The sequence below is a fragment of the Rutilus rutilus genome, assembly GCF_951802725.1.
Source record: "Rutilus rutilus genome assembly, chromosome: 8".
Classification (NCBI taxonomy): domain Eukaryota; kingdom Metazoa; phylum Chordata; class Actinopteri; order Cypriniformes; family Leuciscidae; genus Rutilus; species Rutilus rutilus.
This window is the reverse complement of record NC_140222.1, coordinates 1,828,138-1,847,762: the sequence shown is the minus strand read 5'-3', so window position 1 is coordinate 1,847,762 and position 19,625 is coordinate 1,828,138. Positions and strand designations below refer to the sequence as shown.

At 38.5% G+C, this 19,625-nt stretch overlaps 2 protein-coding genes across 3 annotated transcripts in view; both read right to left on the bottom strand.

Moving 5' to 3' along the window:
- The window catches only part of camk1ga (calcium/calmodulin-dependent protein kinase IGa), a 12,975-nt gene extending 2,558 nt beyond the window's left edge, over nt 1-10,417 (bottom strand). The window contains exons 1-10 of the mRNA XM_084417651.1: nt 10,318-10,417; nt 9,512-9,624; nt 5,156-5,281; nt 3,871-3,945; nt 3,644-3,782; nt 2,543-2,666; nt 2,033-2,108; nt 1,834-1,946; nt 1,085-1,163; nt 501-588 (exon numbers count right to left, since the gene is read on the bottom strand). Coding sequence (XP_084273777.1) covers nt 501-588; nt 1,085-1,163; nt 1,834-1,946; nt 2,033-2,108; nt 2,543-2,666; nt 3,644-3,782; nt 3,871-3,945; nt 5,156-5,281; nt 9,512-9,597 — 906 coding nt within the window. The 5' untranslated portion in view covers nt 9,598-9,624; nt 10,318-10,417. The remainder of the gene's footprint in view (nt 1-500; nt 589-1,084; nt 1,164-1,833; nt 1,947-2,032; nt 2,109-2,542; nt 2,667-3,643; nt 3,783-3,870; nt 3,946-5,155; nt 5,282-9,511; nt 9,625-10,317) is intronic.
- LOC311296022 (uncharacterized protein) overlaps nt 10,368-19,625 on the bottom strand; it is a 10,557-nt gene continuing 1,299 nt past the window's right edge. Inside the window, exons 3-14 of one of the 2 annotated variants that reach the window (XM_084417652.1) lie at nt 17,445-17,475; nt 17,225-17,365; nt 15,221-15,352; nt 15,009-15,153; nt 13,951-13,985; nt 13,628-13,675; nt 13,468-13,547; nt 13,314-13,391; nt 12,976-13,095; nt 12,784-12,904; nt 12,383-12,512; nt 10,368-10,449 (exon numbers count right to left, since the gene is read on the bottom strand). In XM_084417652.1, the coding sequence (XP_084273778.1) occupies nt 12,447-12,512; nt 12,784-12,904; nt 12,976-13,095; nt 13,314-13,391; nt 13,468-13,547; nt 13,628-13,675; nt 13,951-13,985; nt 15,009-15,153; nt 15,221-15,352; nt 17,225-17,365; nt 17,445-17,475 (997 nt within the window). In that variant the 3' untranslated portion in view covers nt 10,368-10,449; nt 12,383-12,446. Of the gene's footprint in view, nt 10,450-12,382; nt 12,513-12,679; nt 12,905-12,975; nt 13,096-13,313; nt 13,392-13,467; nt 13,548-13,627; nt 13,676-13,950; nt 13,986-15,008; nt 15,154-15,220; nt 15,353-17,224; nt 17,366-17,444; nt 17,476-19,625 lie in introns of those variants that run through there. The other variant, XM_084417653.1, reaches the window with a different exon arrangement.

Sequence of the window (19,625 nt, the reverse complement as noted above, 5' to 3'; positions counted from 1 at the left end):
CACACTTCAACACACAGCGTAATGAACTACATCAACACTTCCATTCAGAAACACTCACTTCTACTCACTACATCTACATATTGATCATCACAAACAGCAGACGCTCAGATGTTTTTATCTTTCAGCAAGCTTTTATCTATTTACTCATAAATATGATTCATCAAACATGTATTTTCATGAACCAGTTTATTCATGAATCAACATTGTTTTTTTCTAAATAATGTTTATTCGTGAATCAGTATATTTATTTATGAATCATCATATTTGTATACATTAGTTTATGAAGTATTTCATCATTTAAAAAAAAACATTTATACATGATAAAGTATGTTTGATTATTAATAGGTCAATCTGGTAATGAATTAGTAAGTTTATTGACAAATCGGTTTGTTTATTTGTGCAAATTCGAATGTGCAGTTTGTTTTTAAATTTGACAAAATATTCTAAATGAAAGATGTTCTTTGACAGCCCTGGAGTGTGTGTGTGATCTGCTCTCTCACCTTCCACTTGGATTTGGCAAAGTTCTTCTGCATCTGCTCACAGACGGACTGAATAATATTGTCATTGTGCGCCGTGTCTCCAATTATCCTGCATAAAGAGAACAACAGCTCATTTATTCATGAACCAGCATGTTTATTCATACATTTATGAATCTGCATGTTCATTTATACATTTGTTTATTCATGAATAAGAATGATTATTCATCATGTGATTTTCATGAATCATAGATGAATCCATGAATCAACATGCTTATTGCAAAATTAATGTTTATTCGTGAATCTGTATATTTATTTATGAATCAGCATATTCCTATGCATTTGTTTATTCATGAAGTTTTTCATAAATAAACATTTGTCTGTTAATTCACACGTAAGTAAATTTATTCATGAATTATTAATAAGTCAATATAGTAATGAATCAGAATGTTTATTGTTGAAGCAGGTTGTATATTTGTTTAATCGTGATCTGCATTTTTTTTTTTCATGATTCAATATGTTAATCATGTGTATTCATGACTCAGTTCATCAGTCCACATATAAACAGGCCGTAAAACTGTACTGGGATTCTCCGAGGTGTATCTCACCATGGATGACCGAGCGCTTGTTCAGTTGTGTAGCGTTTATTAGGGTTTTTCTCCAGCATGTGTCTGATAAAGTCCTTCGCTGCAGAAAACAGGACAAATCAGATATTATTCACAAAGATTTTCAATACATACTAACATTAAAGGTGCAGTGTGTGAGTTTTAGCAGTATCTAGTGGTGAGGATGTGAATTGCACCCAACAGGAGTTACGGTGGCCGACAGGAAGTGATGTCGTCGTCTGAGACAGCAGAGAGTAGCCAGTTAAACAATGAGGTCTCTTTGCAAAGATAAATTAAGAAATTATGTTTACTTTATTATTCAGTAAAACGATAAGGGAATATTATTGTTACTTGTTCATCATTGTGTCAGTGTTTGATCCGCTGACTTTAGCTGAAGCTTCTTATCATGAAGAAGAACATAGTGACGAAACGCGTTTGTCCGCTCAGGGCCACCGTAGAAACATGTCGATGTAAGCGGACCCGCGGTGTGTGTAGAGAGAAATGCCTCATTCTAAGCTAATAAACACATAACGGTTCATTATGTAAGGTCTTTATACACCACTGAAAACATAGTTATGAATATGATATTGCATTTCTGTCAACAGATCCTCCTAAATATTACACAATGCACCTTTAACATACTAAGAATACACGCTAACAATTTAAAAAGAGACCCATGTTTGATGTTGTACTGCAGCTGATGGCCTACAGGGGGCAGTAATAACAGCGTGTGTAAAGTGTTTCAGACGCACCTGACTCAGAGATTTCGTCCCAGTACGGCGAGTGAAACGCATATTCTGCCTTCATGATCTTGGAGAAAAGGCGTGTTTCATTCTCCTCATAAAATGGCGGGTATCCACTCAACCTAAACAAACACATGAAGAGATCAGCGTTTGAGGAAAAACACACCTGACCGGATCGCAAGAGTGTGTATAATGACGGCAGACTCACAGAATGTACGTTATGACGCCGATAGACCAGCAATCCACTGCTTTACTGTACGGTTTCTGAGCCAGAACCTCGGGAGCTGATGAGAATAATCACCGTAATGAGAATCATCACCATAATGAGAATCATCACCATAATGAGAATTATCAATCATCACCGTAATGAGAATAATCACCGTAATGAGAATCATCACCATAATGAGAATCATCACCATAATGAGAATCATCACCGTAATGACAATCATCACCGTAATGAGAATCATCACCGTAATGAGAAACATCACCATAATACGAATCATCATCACCATAATGAGAATCATCACCGTAATGACAATCATCACCATAATGAGAATCATAATGAGTAACATCACAGTAATGAGAATCATCACCGTAATGACAATCATCACCATAATGAGAATCATAATGAGTAACATCACAGTAATGAGAATCATCACCATAATGAGAATCATAACCATTACAGGCAATCTAACAGCAGAAGTAAAAGCGTTCGTACCAACATATCCTGGTGTTCCACAGGCCGTGGACATCACACCGTGATCCGCCATCTTCGACAGACCGAAGTCACTGATCATGATCTTAGCGTTCTCCTCTGGACTGTAGTACAGCAGGTTCTCCGGCTACAGACGGATAAAACAGTGGACATTAATAACATTTAGGACCTATTACACCATTGATATTAGTTTTAGGCTCTACTATAAGCAGAGTTTCTTGTTTGCATGACATGTGGACTCAATAAATCCTTATCCTGAGCAAAATAATCAAGCTGACATTCAGTACAATTTGTATCTTTTATTTAGAATACATGCAAATGTAATTTACGTCTTTTAATTTGTCAAAAGATTTAAAGCAAAGTTTTTGAAGAGTGCGCATGTGCGAACGAGCTCTAGTGCGTAAGAACGAGACTATGATTGAATCTGGAAATAAAACAGATGACAGATGACATATCCTCAGATGACATGTCCGTAATTTATTCGCATTAATTTGATCTCAAACAGATTCATTAAAAGTAGTTATTACTCCACCACGTGTGTGACATCATTAACCAACGTTGTTGATCGACCAATTTGCGACAGTACAGTTTCGGGAAACAGTCGTGACTCGCTAGTTGATTTCTTCAACGATGCATCGTGCTATAGTAGTAAAGCAGCGAGTTACGTCGTTGTACGGGAAACACACTCCTGTTTAGTTCCTGTCTCTATGAAGCCCCTCCTTCTGAAAAGCACACTGTGCTCTGATTGGTCGGCTGGAGCAGTGTGTTGTGATTGGTCGAGCGCTTGAGTGTGTTTGGGAAACATCCCGCCCCTTACCATAACCGCCAGTTTAATACACTACTAACTAACTCAACCAGGCCCCGCCCCTTTATTCTGCGTATGAATTATTTAAATGAGGAATATTGTGACGTGTTCGTTCCCGGAAGAAACTCAAGACTACAATGGAGGCGTTTCAGGGAGATTTTAGAAACAGTGACGCTTATATAGAGTATAACTGGAACTTTGCAGAACTTTCCATGAGAATTGAACGTGTAAAACGCATAATAGGTCGTCTTTAATTAAAACCTCGACAGAAGATGGATGAGAAGATCAAGCTCTCTCACCTTCAGGTCTCTGTGGACGATGCTGTTCTGGTGCAGGTAGGAAACGGCCTCCAGGACCTGTTTGATCACACGGCTGGCGTCTTTTTCCGTGAAAACCCCTCGATCCAGAATACGGTCAAACAGCTCTCCGCCCGACACCCTTCACAGACACCCAGACATGTACGAGTTAATACACACGCTAAAAAAGACTGTTTGTGTGTATGTTTTAGGCATTATCAAACACGTACAGCTCCATGACCAAGTAATAGTGTGTTCTCGTTTCGTAGAAATCTTCCAGTCCCACCACGTTATCATGCTTTATCCTGAAAGAGAGAGAGAGAGAGACTTCAGAATCCAGAACATGGTGTTTGGTGTTGGTCTGTAGTGTTGTGTCAGATGCTTTAGGGGTTGGCGGTCTATATGTGGAGTCAGGTGTGTTTGTATTAATGGTCTGTGATATTTGTGGTCTGTAGTTTTTAATCTGTGATGTTTGCGTCTGTGAATAGGAATTTTCGTTATAACTTTTGACCACAAGGTGGCGCTGCCCGGAAACTTCTTGAGTACTTTCAGGGCATGGTGCCGAAGACACACACCAAATTTTGTAAAGAAATGCCAATGTTCGTAAAATATAGCAAATTACGGCCAAATTCAAAATGGCCGACACCAAAAATGGCCGATATGGGAAAATTGGGTATCGTTCGACTCGGCATGCTGCACCAGTGAGAGTTCTGTGATTTTTTGGGATTCAGCCTTGGTGTGTGTTATGACAACCATGACCTGAGGCTACCTGCACAGTTTCGGCGTGGTGCCACCTAGTGGTCAGGAGATATGAAAGATGGCTCTTTTTGCTTATAACTTCTGAAAGATTTGGCCAAAAAAAAAAAAATCACAAAACTCGAACAATACCCAATTTTCCCATATCGGCCATTTGGGGTGTCGGCCATTTAGAATTGTGTCGTAAAATGCTATATTTTACAAACATTGGCGTTTCTTTACAAAGCTTGGTTTGTGTCCACGACGCCATGCCCTGATGGTGCTCAAAAAGTTTCCGTGCAGCGCCACCTTGTGGTCAAAAGTTATGACAAAATTTCCAAAAATGCTAAAAACCTTTGACTAAATTAGCTTATTGTAATGAAACTGGTCTTAATAGATTCCTTGGGTCATGCTGAGAACATAGATACCAATTTTGTCAAATTTAGCCAAATTTCCTGTCCGCCATTTTGATATTTTTCGAACTCCTCCAAGACCTTTGGTCCAATTTTCACCAAAATCAAATCGTATCATCTTCAAACAAAAAAGTTATAGATTTCGTGGTGATAGGCGAAACTGTTTTCATATACTGCATCAACAAAGTTAATGGAATGATGCCAAAATGACTGTGATTGGGCTTATGGTCTTTATATTAATGGCCTGTGATGTTTGCTGTATTGATGATATTGTTCTGTAGTCTTTATGTTAATGGCCTGTATTGTTTATGGTCTGTAATCTGTGATCAGGATCTCTGATGATTAGATTTGTTGTTTTGTCTCGTACCTCTTCAGCACCTTGATCTCGTTCTCAAGGTTGGAGTGGTGCAGCTGTTTTTTCTTCACACACTTCAGGGCGTAGAAATTCCCGGTCTTTCTCTCTCTCACCAGGTAGACCTCAGAAAACGAGCCCCTGCAGAAACACATGAATGTTGAAGCCCCAGCGAGTGAGTTTGAGATCAGCACTAATCTCTCAGCACAAGGCACAGCTGTGTGTGTGTGTCCAGGTCGTTCATTAAAGACTTCAACTCACCTGGTGTATCTTAAATAGCTGTCCTAGGACGAGGATTACTGAGCGTTACGTAAGAGACCCAGTACCGCCCCTAACGACTCATTACCCACAATGCATCTAATCCAGAACACCTTAGAAATACCTTGCAAGCGCCCAGAACAACACAGAAAGCACCTGGCAATGTCCTCATCATGTTTGTCACATTGTCAAACCATGTGTGTGTGAAAACACACTCCTACAGCAGAGATTATCACAGACTGAGATTGAGAACATGATGATCGAATGATTATTTGAAGTCAAATCTGTAATGCTTTAGTTTAAATCAATGCTGTAATCCACATGAATGTGTACAGGAGCCAATTATGACACTCATTCTATACGTTATTAAATAATTCATAGATTATAAGAATAATTCACGAATTAACAAGAAAATTTAACAAAGATTCGTTATTTCTCTTTTGGAGACAGATTTGTCCCCGTGTTGGTGTAGCTTCGTAAACCCATTTACATTCACCGTCTCGGTAATCCTTTAATTAACTAGTGTCAGGATGTTCTCTGATGTCTGTGTCATTCCCCTGCTGATGAAGATTGACAGGTGTCAAAACGAGAGAGAGAGAGAGAGATGACTCACTAATGCTCACACGAACTCCTGACAAGCATTTCTGAGTATCAACTTAAAAACTGCACGCCTCATAATGACTCATAAAGCTTTATAACACTTCATAATGATTCATTAACTCTTCTCTATTCCTCAGTATGCCTTGCAAAGCTTTGAAACTCCTTATTCTGTCTCGTACAGCTTCATAACGGCTTCTGGTGCATTATAATGCAGATTATTTTGTAGTGCCTCATAATGCTTGGAAACATCTCATAACACTTCATACTGCTACATAAAGTGTCACAAGATTTCATAATGTGTTGTGTCGCAGTGTTACAGTGCTTCATAGCAACTCATAAACCGTCATAACACTTCACAATACCTCACAATGGCTCAGTAATTTACAAAGCTACACAACACCTTATAGATTCCTGTGAAGTTCCACAACACTTCAAAAAGCTTCATAGCACCTCATAATGTTTCCTAACCCCTCAAAAAGGTTCATAAGAGTTTATAGTGGCTATTAAAGCTTCATAACATTTTTTAACACTTTGTAATGCTCCATAACAACTCATAAAGCTTCATAACACTTCATAAAGATCCATATTACTTTACACTGCCTCATAACAGTTCAGTTTACCATATGAAGCTTCCTAACACATTATAGCGCCCCATAAAGCATTATAACACTTCATAACTGTAAGAATGCTTCATAAAGCTTCATAACATTTTGAAATGCTCTGTAATGACACGATTATAATTAAACCTGCTTTCATTCAAAACGCTTTAAAAAGTGTCATAAGAGCTTATAATGCCTCTTGAAGCTTCATAGCATTTTGAAATGCTCTGTAATGACACGATTATAATTCCTCTTAAAGCTTCATAGCATTTTGCCCACTTTATAATTCTTCATAACACGTTAAAATGCCTCAGTAATGCCTTACAAAGATTTCTAACACCTTATACTGATTTATAACATTACATAAAGCTTCATGTTCATAACACCTCAGCTTCATGAACCTTCACAAAGTGTCCTAAGAGTTTACGGTGCCTCTTAAAGCTTCATAACATTGTAATGGTTCGTAAAGCTTCATAAATCTTTGCAATGCCTCATAATGGTTTGTTATGTCTTACAAAGCTTCATAACTCCTTATAGTGCCCCATAAAGCTTCATGACTCCTTATAGTGCCCCATAAAGCTTCATAACTCCTTATAGCGCCCCATAAAGCTTCATAACTCCTTATAGCGCCCCATAAAGCTTCATAACTCCTTATAGCGCCCCATAAAGCTTCATAACTCCTTATAGCGCCCCATAAAGCTTCATAACTCCTTATAGCGCTCCTTATAGCACCCCATAAAGCTTCAAAACTCCTTATAGCGCCCCATAAAACTTCATAACTCCTTATAGCGCCCCATAAAGCTTCATAACTCCTTATAGCGCCCCATAAAGCTTCATAACTCCTTATAGCGCCCCATAAAGCTTCATAACTCCTTATAGCGCCCCATAAAACTTCATAACTCCTTATAGCGCCCCATAAAGCTTCATAACTCCTTATAGCGCCCCATAAAGCTTCATAACTCCTTATAGCGCCCCATAAAGCTTCATAACTCCTTATAGCGCTCCTTATAGCACCCCATAAAGCTTCAAAACTCCTTATAGCGCCCCATAAAACTTCATAACTCCTTATAGCGCCCCATAAAGCTTCATAACTCCTTATAGCGCCCCATAAAGCTTCATAACTCCTTATAGCGCCCCATAAAGCTTCATAACTCCTTATAGCGCCCCATAAAGCTTCATAACTCCTTATAGCGCCCCATAAAGCTTCATAACTCCTTATAGCGCCCCATAAAGCTTCATAACTCCTTATAGCGCCCCATAAAGCTTCATAACTCCTTATAGTGCCCCATAAAGCTTCATAACTCCTTATAGTGCCCCATAAAGCTTCATAACTCCTTATAGTGCCCCATAAAGCTTCAAAACATCTTATAATGCTTCAGAAAGCTTCATAACCCCTCATAAGGACCTTTTACTTCTCAATGCCTTGTAATATCTCAGCACAGCCTCGCAAAGCTATAACATCTATATGTTACGAGTATACTTCATAACTCTTCATAAAGTGTTATAAGAGCTTACTGTACATTGACTATTAAAGCTTCATAACACCCAATAAAGCTTCATACCCCTTCATAAACTGTCATAAGAACTTACTGTATAATGACGTAAAGCATCATAGCACTTTATAACCCTTAATAACAACTCATGAAGATTCATAAAGCTTCACTACACTTTACAATGATTCATAATGGTTCAGTAAAGCCTTTTAAAATATTTCATAAAACTTCATAACCCTTCATAAACTGTTGTAAGAGCTTAAAATGCCTCTTAAAGCTTCATTACATTTCAGAACGCTTTGTAATAATTCATGACAACCCATAACACTTCAAAAAGCTTCATCGTGCCTCATAATGCTTCATAACCCTTCATAAAGTGCCATAGGGGATAATAGTAAGGATGCACCGATATTACAATTTTGTCCGATACCGATAACCGATAATATTTGAAAGCCGATAACCGATATATATTGGCCGATAAACTTAAAATCAACATTTGTATATAATTTTTGAGAGCCTGATACAAAAACAAAAGTCTCACCATTAAAAGCCGCGTCCCAAACGCACAATTATGATGTTCTCGTTATAATTTTATGAAGCCGATATGACAGACTTGCGCTGCTCATGTTGTGCTTTACCATATTTGTATTTTTTTTAAGTGATTTCAATCATATTTCAAGCATTTTAAAACCATAATGTTGAACAGTGCGCATCTGAAGCGTCTCAGCTGGTGGAAATAATACAGTATTTATCAGCTTTAATATATCGGCCAAATGTTTTTATCGGGCCGATAACAATAACATTAAAAATGAACCGATATCGGCCGATACCGATATAGTGGCTGATATACCGTGCATCCCTATATAATCATGCCTCTTAAAGCTTTATAACATTTCATAATGCTTTGTAATAATTCATGACAACTCATAACACTTCAAAAAGCTCCATCGTGCCTCATAATGCTTCATAACCCTTCATAAAGAGCCATAGGAGATAATAGCAAGGATGCACCGATATTAAAATGATGGCTGATATCGATAACGTTAAAAAGTCGGCCGATACCGATATAGTGGCCGATATATCGTGCATCCCTAGATAATCGTGCCTCTTAAAGCTTTATAACATTTCATCATGCTCTGTAACGCGTGTTAAAACTTCAAAACGATGAATAATATCCTGTATTAGTGCTAACCGGTTCCTCCAGGTGTTTCTCAATAGGATGAACAGCTTCATTGATAAAGACGTCCCCTGGTCCTCAATCCGTTAATCTGAGTCTCAGGCTCAGACGCATGTGTCTCCTCTGAGCAGTAAAGCTTCTGATCCTGTAATAGCGCTCAAGCTCGCAAAAACACCCTCAGCTGACTCCTGACTCAGGAAACTTCAGTGTCTCGTCATGAAATCATGAAACGCTCCATACTTACGATCCCAGAACCTCCTTGAAGTCAAAGATCTCCTTGATGTTGCTGGTGATCTTCTTCCAGCTGCAGTTGATCTCCTTCCGACCCATCGCGGCTCGAGTTTCACACACCGACTCCTGAAACACACACATCTGTCATATTAATCACAGAAACCATCACATGGTCATAATCTTCATCTTATGTAAAGGTGGAGAAGGTCGCGCTAATGAATCCCGGTGCGTTTCTGAGAAGAGTTTTGATCTCTGACCTCTGACCTCTCTATGTGGGTTAATGCATTTAATACCTGGAATCACTTTACTTTAACGTTACAGTATAAGAACTATCAATGAACAATGATTCTACAGCATTTATGAATCTTAACTGATAGTAATTGAAACAAAAGTTGTATTTGTTACAAACATGAGCAAGCCATATTAAGTAAGTTGTATTTTTACTAACAGTAAAACAAAGTCTAATGAATGCACAGTTAATTTTAGCTAATGCATTAACACTTTAATACTTTAATAAAGCGTCACTTAACAACACTGACAAACATTATTACTCGATACAATGTTACCCAGATCATTTGTTAACACACATTTGAATAGTTAAGAATAATTATATATTCATTTATATATATTTATATACATTTTGCGAATGCATTTACATTTTTCTTTGGTATTTTAATGTCGTTCTCTTTAGCGCTTTTAACATTTAATGTCAAAATATTCACAAAAGTTGAAATACTGAGTTTAGAATAAACAGAAATATGATCACGTGTGAGCTCTCAGAGACACGATAATTCATATGAAAGAAGAAGCCATTCTTACCGGAGTGATGGTGATGATGATGAGGAGGAGACGCAGTTGTTGAGCATCTACCTGAACTCTCACGCGCTCGCTTCAGCTTCATGAGCGCGCGCGGGGGGCGGGGCCGAGGCGAGTGACGTCACCCGCGAGCACCTGAGAGCCAATCACAATAACCTTCCTTGAAAAAGTTATGGTATGAGGTGTCTATGTTTATTAAGGAAAATGTACTGTTTATTTTTTCGATATTTAAAGTATGATAACAGTGTGAATAAGGAGACTTTTGTAATTAATTTGGATACAAAGGTCTTGTATTTTTGTGAATGTTTTATTTTTTTATTAATTTTTTGGTCCCCTGGCTCCAAAATGTATGTTTTATTGTTTTGTTGTTTAAAGCATTAATAAAACATTTTTTAAAAATCACAGTAACCTTCCCCTGCAAATTATGCGCTTCAGATCAAGTGGCAAATGATATATGTCGTTAAATATGCTGCCTTTGTACTTTAATGGTGAAGGGGAAAAATTGTTTTATTAGTTTTGGTGTAAGTTGGGGAATAACTTGGAAATAAAGTAGCCTATAGTAGGCTATATACAGCAATGTAAATGTTGTACAAAAGAGTGTATTTTCTCTCAAAACAACATGTAAACAGGCAGCTTTAATTACATGTTGGTGGTTTAGAACATGTGCTTGCGATGTGTGCAGCTTAACGTGTAATTGAGCACTGCTGACACGCGCGCGCGCGTGTGTGTGTGTGTGTGTGTGTGTGCACGCGCGCGGACTCGCCTGGGTGAACAGGTGCGCACTGTATCATTACAGTGAGTGTCTTATAATCTAATATAGTTTTTGTATTATGCTTGAGTTCATTCTGCTTATCAGCACCGTGTGTGTATAATCACATGCATAATATCTGTTGATAATATGATTATGCTCTAAAGCGAGACATATTGACCCCAGAGTTGCTGAACACATGAATCTCCATGAGTTGCAGTCTCATGTTTAATCACATCGAGTCTCGAGTCCCTGCACATGTTCAGTCCGTGAGCGTGACGTCACAGCACGTCATTTCACACATCATCACATCATAATTCAGTCACAACGATTACACATAATCATCCGAGATTATATTACATAATATTATAATAATTACATAATATTAAAACGTATTTATTGCCATATAAATGACACACAAACCACACATATAAATGATTATATGATTTTTAATTATAAATAAACGTATTAATTTATTTTTGATGCATACCAATACAATGGCCTAATGTGATATACTGATAAATAGAACTTAAATTAATAAATGTGAATTAATTGTAATTCTTTCAATAGCCTACTTTGTTTACAAAATATATGAAGTAATTATTTCATAAACAAAAAATATAATATAATATATTATTCATTTCATTATTTTATGTCATGCACATTGTTTTTCAAAGTAAAAAAAATTTGATTATAAAATCACTTTTACAAATAATCCTTGTTACGTTGTTTAATTTAATTAATTTTTATAAAACCATTAAATCAACAAAAACATTCAGTGGTAAATATTTTATCCTAGATGATGATCTGCATCTTTTTCTACAGTAGATGTTCGTTTAAGAAACTTTAATCCGCTTTAATCCGGTTAAAATGAGCTGAGCAGAAAATTAAGAGCACTTCCTGATCTTGTTTCTCATTCTGAGATGTGATTGGCTGAGCAGAAGAATGTGGGCGGGGTTAAGATGCCCTGAAATTCACAGGACAGGAAACAGGAGATCATTAGCGGACGTCTGTACGAGTTTGTATAACTTCAGCAGAATGAAGAAGAAAGTTTAATCTCATCCAGATCAGGCTTATTTGACGCCTCTATTAAACTGCATTAATGAATATTAATGTCTCTCATGCATTCATTACCATTACTAACAATCCAAATGAAAGCAGCATGAAATGAGCAGCACCTGGTGAATCAGTCGATCTAAGCTTCTCAATGAATTTGAATACTGTTAATTAAAGTTAATTAATCTGTTGCCATGGCTTTGCACCTGTTTCAGGAGAAAGGAGGACATTCAGTCGAAATAAACAAGAATATTTAATGCCAACCTGTTTGTATTGCGTTCAGGACACACGAGCAGCCACATTCATAGGGATTAAAGTGAATTTAACTCTATAATCCAGTTACGTTCATCTGCTGTCTATGGTTGAATGAGTGAGTGTGACTCACTAGCGCCACCTGGTGGAAACCCAAAATCAATGACACTCGTCTCGTAAAAAAAAAATCAAGGACCACAATGGAAATAAGTTAATACAACTTCATTGTGTTATCCTTAAATGTTGTATTGCTACTTTTTATGTCAAATAAACTCAAACTCAAACTCAATTCAAGCCACCCAAAACAGAAACAGTCATGATTCAGTTACGACAGAGTGTTTATTCATACCTAAACTAGTCCTTTAAGATCTAATAACAACACTAAACCATCAGTGATTTATACAAACACTCACGAATACATATAAAAGAGTCACCATCAGCATTATCAGACCGAACACGAGCGAAATCACTCTGACGATCCATCCGTATGGAAACCTCCAGGACACCAGGGGGCGCCGATGTGCCACGAGACACCTGCAAACATATCACATGTCAGTGGTCTGAATTATGTCCATAAATTAAGATGAACATGACTGTAAACGCACAGTTCAGGGTTCTCCTCCCCTCGTTCTGACTCCTCCCCTTGTTCTGACTCCTCCCCCTCACATGAACTTTCTTTGGGTTTGATTGGAGAATAACGACGGCGATGGCACATTTGCGTCCCACTGTCGAATACAAAGATCGGTCACATGCACTCATGTAGGAAATTTACAAAATATCTTCATGGAACATGATCTTTACTAAATATCCTAATCATTTTTGGCATAAAAGAAAAATCTATAATTTTCACCCATACAAAGTATTGTTGGCTATTGCCACAAATATACCTGTGCGACTCGAGACCGGTTTTGTGGTCCAGGGTCACATATGTCACGTGTTTTACCTTTGAAACATGCTGCTGTCACTGTCTTCGTACTGGTTTAGACTGTTCACAGGAGAATCTACTGGAACTACTTCCTGTCTGAGAGACGCACACAGGAAACAGTCATATTTTTTAGTTAAATAAATCTTAAGCTACTAGTCTAGTCTAGTTTTACCTCATGTCTGCTTGCGTATCAGGCTTTGCGTTCGCACTGGTTTCGCAGCTCTCCAGAAACGAAGCCTCTAGATGCTTCAACTGCAGCGATAAAAAATCTCGTAAAAACCTACACACAATCAGACCAGAAGCAAACGCTGGAATATGATCCAGAAACATACCTCAGATTGAGTCGGGAGTAATGTGACGCTTACCCTGCGGCGTATTGGCTATGGTTAAACACATTTCAGAATAATACAAGACAAATGTTAATTACAGCTCATAGTCATTACATCTATCAAGCTCCAAACAACATAAAAGACATTTGGTCACTAAAAGAGTGGCATAAACCTAGAAAAAGGGGTTCGTAATGACATGAAGGTGGGTAGATCATAAGTTTACATTTATTTAGTCTGGTGAACTAGCTCTTTATATATGCAAAGTAAGGTCTAGAGATATGCATGAGTCACTGATTTAGTCTAATAGTTCAATCATGGTCAGTTACCTGTTGTGATGAATGTCTGAACAGGTCCCGGTCATCTGTTTGAAGAAAACTCTGATTATGTAAGACTACAGGATTATTTACCCTCCAGGCCACTAGGGGGCAGCACAGACACCCGTTTTCAAAAGTTTGCGTTTTCAGGCACCTAAAACGGCGTTGTCATGTCAATGAACGGCCATAAAAAGTTTTACGTTTTTAGTTGAAAACGGTGTTGTGTAAGCGGCCCCTACAGGTTTATTTACCCTCCAGGCCACTAGGGGGCAGCACTGAACCCCGTTTTCAAAAGTTTACGTTTTCAGGCACCTAAAACGGCGTTGTCGTGTCAATGAACGGCCATAAAAAGTTTTACGTTTTTAGTTGAAAATGGTGTCGTGTAAGCAGCCCCTACAGGTTTATTTATCCTCCAGGCCACTAGGGGGCAGAACTGATCCCCGTTTTCAAAAGTTTGCGTTTTCAGGCACCTAAAACGGCGTTGTCGTGTCAATGAACGGCCATAAAAAGTTTTACGTTTTTAGTTGAAAATGGTGTCGTGTAAGCAGCCCCTACAGGTTTATTTATCCTCCAGGCCACTAGGGGGCAGAACTGATCCCCGTTTTCAAAAGTTTACATTTTCAGGCACCTAAAACGGCGTTGTCGTGTCAATGAACGGCCATAAAAAGTTTTACGTTTTTAGTTGAAAATGGTGTCGTGTAAGCGGCCCCTACAGGTTTATTTATCCTCCAGGCCACTAGGGGGCAGAACTGATCCCCGTTTTCAAAAGTTTGCGTTTTCAGGCACCTAAAACGGCGTTGTCGTGTCAATGAACGGCCATAAAAAGTTTTAAGTTTTTAGTTGAAAATGGTGTCGTGTAAGCAGCCCCTACAGGTTTATTTATCCTCCAGGCCACTAGAGGGCAGAACTGATCCCCGTTTTCAAAAGTTTACATTTTCAGGCACCTAAAACGGCGTTGTCGTGTCAATGAACGGCCATAAAAAGTTTTACGTTTTTAGTTGAAAATGGTGTCGTGTAAGCGGCCCCTACAGGTTTATTTATCCTCCAGGCCACTAGGGGGCAGCACTGACCTGTGGAGTCGCTGTGTACTCGACGCTTCATCCTCTGCAGCATCTTCCTGGCCTCCAGCATCTCCTCGCTCTCTGAAGCATGACGTCTCTTGAGATGCTCCACGTGAATCGACATCATCTCCACGGCGTGACTGACACGCGCTTCCTGATGCGCAAACGTGGTTATGAGAAGGTTTATAAACGGTCTATGCGGGTTTTGTGATGTGAAGTACCTGGTGTGCGGCTCCAAGCATCTCTGCTGTTTTCACAACATTGTCCACATTGCCCTCCAGCATCTGCAGGTTGTTCTTCATCTGTTCCACCATCTCTCTGCTGTCCACATCTGGAAGACGCTCATACAACACCTGCAGGACAGCACAAACCCTTATAACATGTAGGGAAGCACTTTTTGAGTACCAACATTTTTGCCATTTTTGGGGACAGGATTTTTCTCCATATTTTGCAAGTTAGCAATTATAATGATAAGTGTGTTCATTAATTATTAGGATCGTAGTTGATCCGAACTGTGAACAGTGTCAGTCACTGAACTAGCCCCGCCCACTTGTGCTTTGACCACACCCTCTCTCCCATAAACCCCACCCACTAAAGATACAACAGGATCGTAGTTGATCCGAACTGTGAGCAGTGTCAGTCACTGAACTAGCCCCGCCCACTTGTACTTTGACCACACCCACTCTCCCATAAACCCCGCCCCCTAAAGACACAACAGCACGGGTCAGCAGCCCCACGCTTCGGCACGCATGAGATTCGTGGACTAACTGCTAAGTTTAACCATCATAGAGTGAACGTTTATCATTTGGACTTGTGTTTTGTCTTGCCAAGTTACACATTCAACGATTTTAAATGCAGAAGAAGAGGCGAAAGGCACCGAATTGATTCCTCTTTCGCGTTTACTTGCGCTTGAACGGACACATACACACAAAATTACGTTGTTTGAGGGGACGGCCATTTGTTGTGGTTTCCGAAACCACGTTATTGAGTGCACTCATTCAATCCCACAATGCACCGCAATAATGAGTGTACAACTGATGTACGTTCAACGGCTAGAGATTACCCATAATGCACTGTGAGAGATTTCACTAGATTTGTAATGAGACGCTTTGGTAAACTTGATATCCGCCAAAATAAAAGCTCGACTGCATTTTTCGTTAAAATAAAATTTCACGGGTTTATCTCATTTCTATACCCTTATGTGTGGAAATTAGGACAAAAAGTTATGAAAGTTTAATTTATTTTTCAGTGCATTTGTTTTTACAATTTATGACTTTTACTATGGAAGCTTGTTTCCGCCACAGAAAAAACCTTTTTAATCTCGCAATTCTGACTTTTTTCTCACAATTGCTTGCTATAAAGTCGCAATTGCGCGTTATAACGTCAGAATTGTGTGATATAAAGTCGCGATTGCGAGTTATAAAGTCAGAATTGCATGATATAAAGTCGCAATTGTGAGTTATAACGTCAGAATTGCGAGTTATAAAGTCAGAATTGTGTGATATAAAGTCAGAATTGCGAGTTATAAAGTCAGAATTGCATGATATAAAGTCAGAATTGCGAGTTATAAAGTCAGAATTGCGAGTTATAAAGTCAGAATTGCATGATATAAAGTCAGAATTGCGAGTTATAAATTCAGAATTGCGTGATATAAAGTCGCAATTGCGAGTTATAAAGTCAGAATTGCGTGATATAAAGTCAAAATTGCGTGATATAAAGTCGTAATTGCGAGTTATAAAGTCGTAATTGGGAGTTATAAAGTTGTAATTGGGAGTTATAAAGTCGTAATTGCAAGTTATAAAGTCGTAATTGCGAGTTATAAAGTTGTAATTGCGAGTTATAAAGTCGTAATTGCGAGTTATAAAGTTGTAATTGCGTGATATAAAGTCAGAATTGCGAGATATAAATGCAATTGTGAGATTATCTTTTAAAATGTTTTATTCTGTGTTGGAAACAAGCTTCCATATATTATTGTCATAGGAATTAATAATTATATTATTAGTAGTGTGTAGTGTAATGTAGACTGAGACACTATATCACAACTAAAAAGAGGTTTGAGTCCCTGTTAAAGTGACTGACGTTGTTCACGTTGCACACTGAATATGGTTTGGAGCTCTTCATTTTAAACTCTCAAAGTGCGCCAGATTTATGAGTTTAACTTCATCACTATACCCAGAATGCCCTCGCGACGCTCAGCAGAGTCTCAGGTGTGTGTTCTGCTGTACCTGTAGCATCTCTCTGGTGTGCAGCAGTTCTCTCTGCAGATTCTCCTCCGCGACGACACGCTCGTGACGCTCCGCTTGAAGCCGCTGCGTTAGCGTGTACTGGTCACAGCGAAACCCCAGTGCAAACTGGGTAAACGCGCTCTGTGTGTGTGTTCACAGGTGTTAGTGACGTCTGGGGATGTTATATCTAACACACACTCTCTCTCTGAGAGAGACTCACCTCGACCTCGTCCTCCGTCATCTCCACACTGCTGTGAGAAACATGTCCTGTTAGCGTTAGCATTAGCAGCCTGATACTGTGAGTTTGTTTCAGTGGGTCTTTATTACTTGAGGTCAGGAATCAGATACTTATTATAAAATTAAAATTTCGATTCCTCTTATCGATTCCTCTGTGAGCATTTCAATATGACTTTAAACCACTGAAGCGAGAGACTCTGTTTTCTGTGTTCATGTGTATCAGTATATTGGATCCGGCAGCTCTTAAAGTGACAGCAGCCTAATATTCCTGCTCTATAATAACACTGATATTCCTGCTCTATAATAACACTGATATTCCCGCTCTATAAGAACACTGATATTCCTCTCTATAATAACGCTGATATTCCCGCTCTATAATAACACTGATATTCCCGCTCTATAATAACACTGATATTCCCGCTCTATAATAATGCTGATATTCCCGCTCTATAATAACGCTGATATCTATAATAACACTGATATTCCTGCTCTATAATAACGCTGATATTCCCGCTCTATAATAACACTGATATTCCCGCTCTATAATAACACTGATATTCCTGCTCTATAATAACGCTGATATTCCCGCTCTATAATAACGCTGATATTCCCGCTCTATAATAACGCTGATATCTATAATAACGCTGATATTCCCGCTCTATAATAACGCTGATATTCCCGCTCTATAATAACGCTGATATTCCCGCTCTATAATAACACTAATATTCCCGCTCTATAATAACGCTGATATTCCCGCTCTATAATAACGCTGATATTCCCGCTCTATAATAACACTGATATTCCCGCTCTATAATAACGCTGATATTCCCGCTCTATAATAACACTAATATTCCCGCTCTATAATAACGCTGATATTCCCGCTCTATAATAACGCTGATATTCCCGCTCTATAATAACACTGATATTCCCGCTCTATAATAACGCTGATATTCCCGCTCTATAATAACACTAATATTCCCGCTCTATAATAACGCTGATATTCCCGCTCTATAATAACGCTGATATTCCCGCTCTATAATAACGCTGATATTCCAGTTCTATAATAACACTAATATTCCCGCTCTATAATAACGCTGATATTCCCGCTCTATAATAACGCTGATATTCCCGCTCTATAATAACGCTGATATTCCCGCTCTATAATAACGCTGATATTCCCGCTCTATAATAACGCTGATATTCCCGCTCTATAATAACGCTGATATCTATAATAACGCTGATATTCCCGCTCTATAATAACACTGATATTCCCGCTCTATAATAACGCTGATATTCCTGCTCTATAATAACACTAATATTCCCGCTCTATAATAACGCTGATATTCCCGCTCTATAATAACGCTGATATTCCCGCTCTATAATAACACTGATATTCCCGCTCTATAATAACGCTGATATTCCCGCTCTATAATAACACTAATATTCCCGCTCTATAATAACGCTGATATTCCCGCTCTATAATAACGCTGATATTCCCGCTCTATAATAACGCTGATATTCCATAATAACGCTGATATTCCCGCTCTATAATAACGCTGATATTCCCGCTCTATAATAACGCTGATATTCCCGCTCTATAATAACGCTGATATTCCCGCTCTATAATAACGCTGATATCTATAATAACGCTGATATTCCCGCTCTATAATAACACTGATATTCCCGCTCTATAATAACGCTGATATTCCTGCTCTATAATAACACTAATATTCCCGCTCTATAATAACGCTGATATTCCCGCTCTATAATAACACTGATATTCCCGCTCTATAATAACGCTGATATTCCCGCTCTATAATAACACTAATATTCCCGCTCTATAATAACGCTGATATTCCCGCTCTATAATAACGCTGATATTCCCGCTCTATAATAACGCTGATATTCCATAATAACGCTGATATTCCCGCTCTATAATAACGCTGATATTCCATAATAACGCTGATATTCCCGCTCTATAATAACGCTGATATTCCCGCTCTATAATAACGCTGATATTCCCGCTCTATAATAACGCTGATATTCCCGCTCTATAATAACGCTGATATTCCCGCTCTATAATAACACTGATATTCCCGCTCTATAATCCCGCTCTATAATAACGCTGATATTCCCGCTCTATAATAACACTGATATTCCCGCT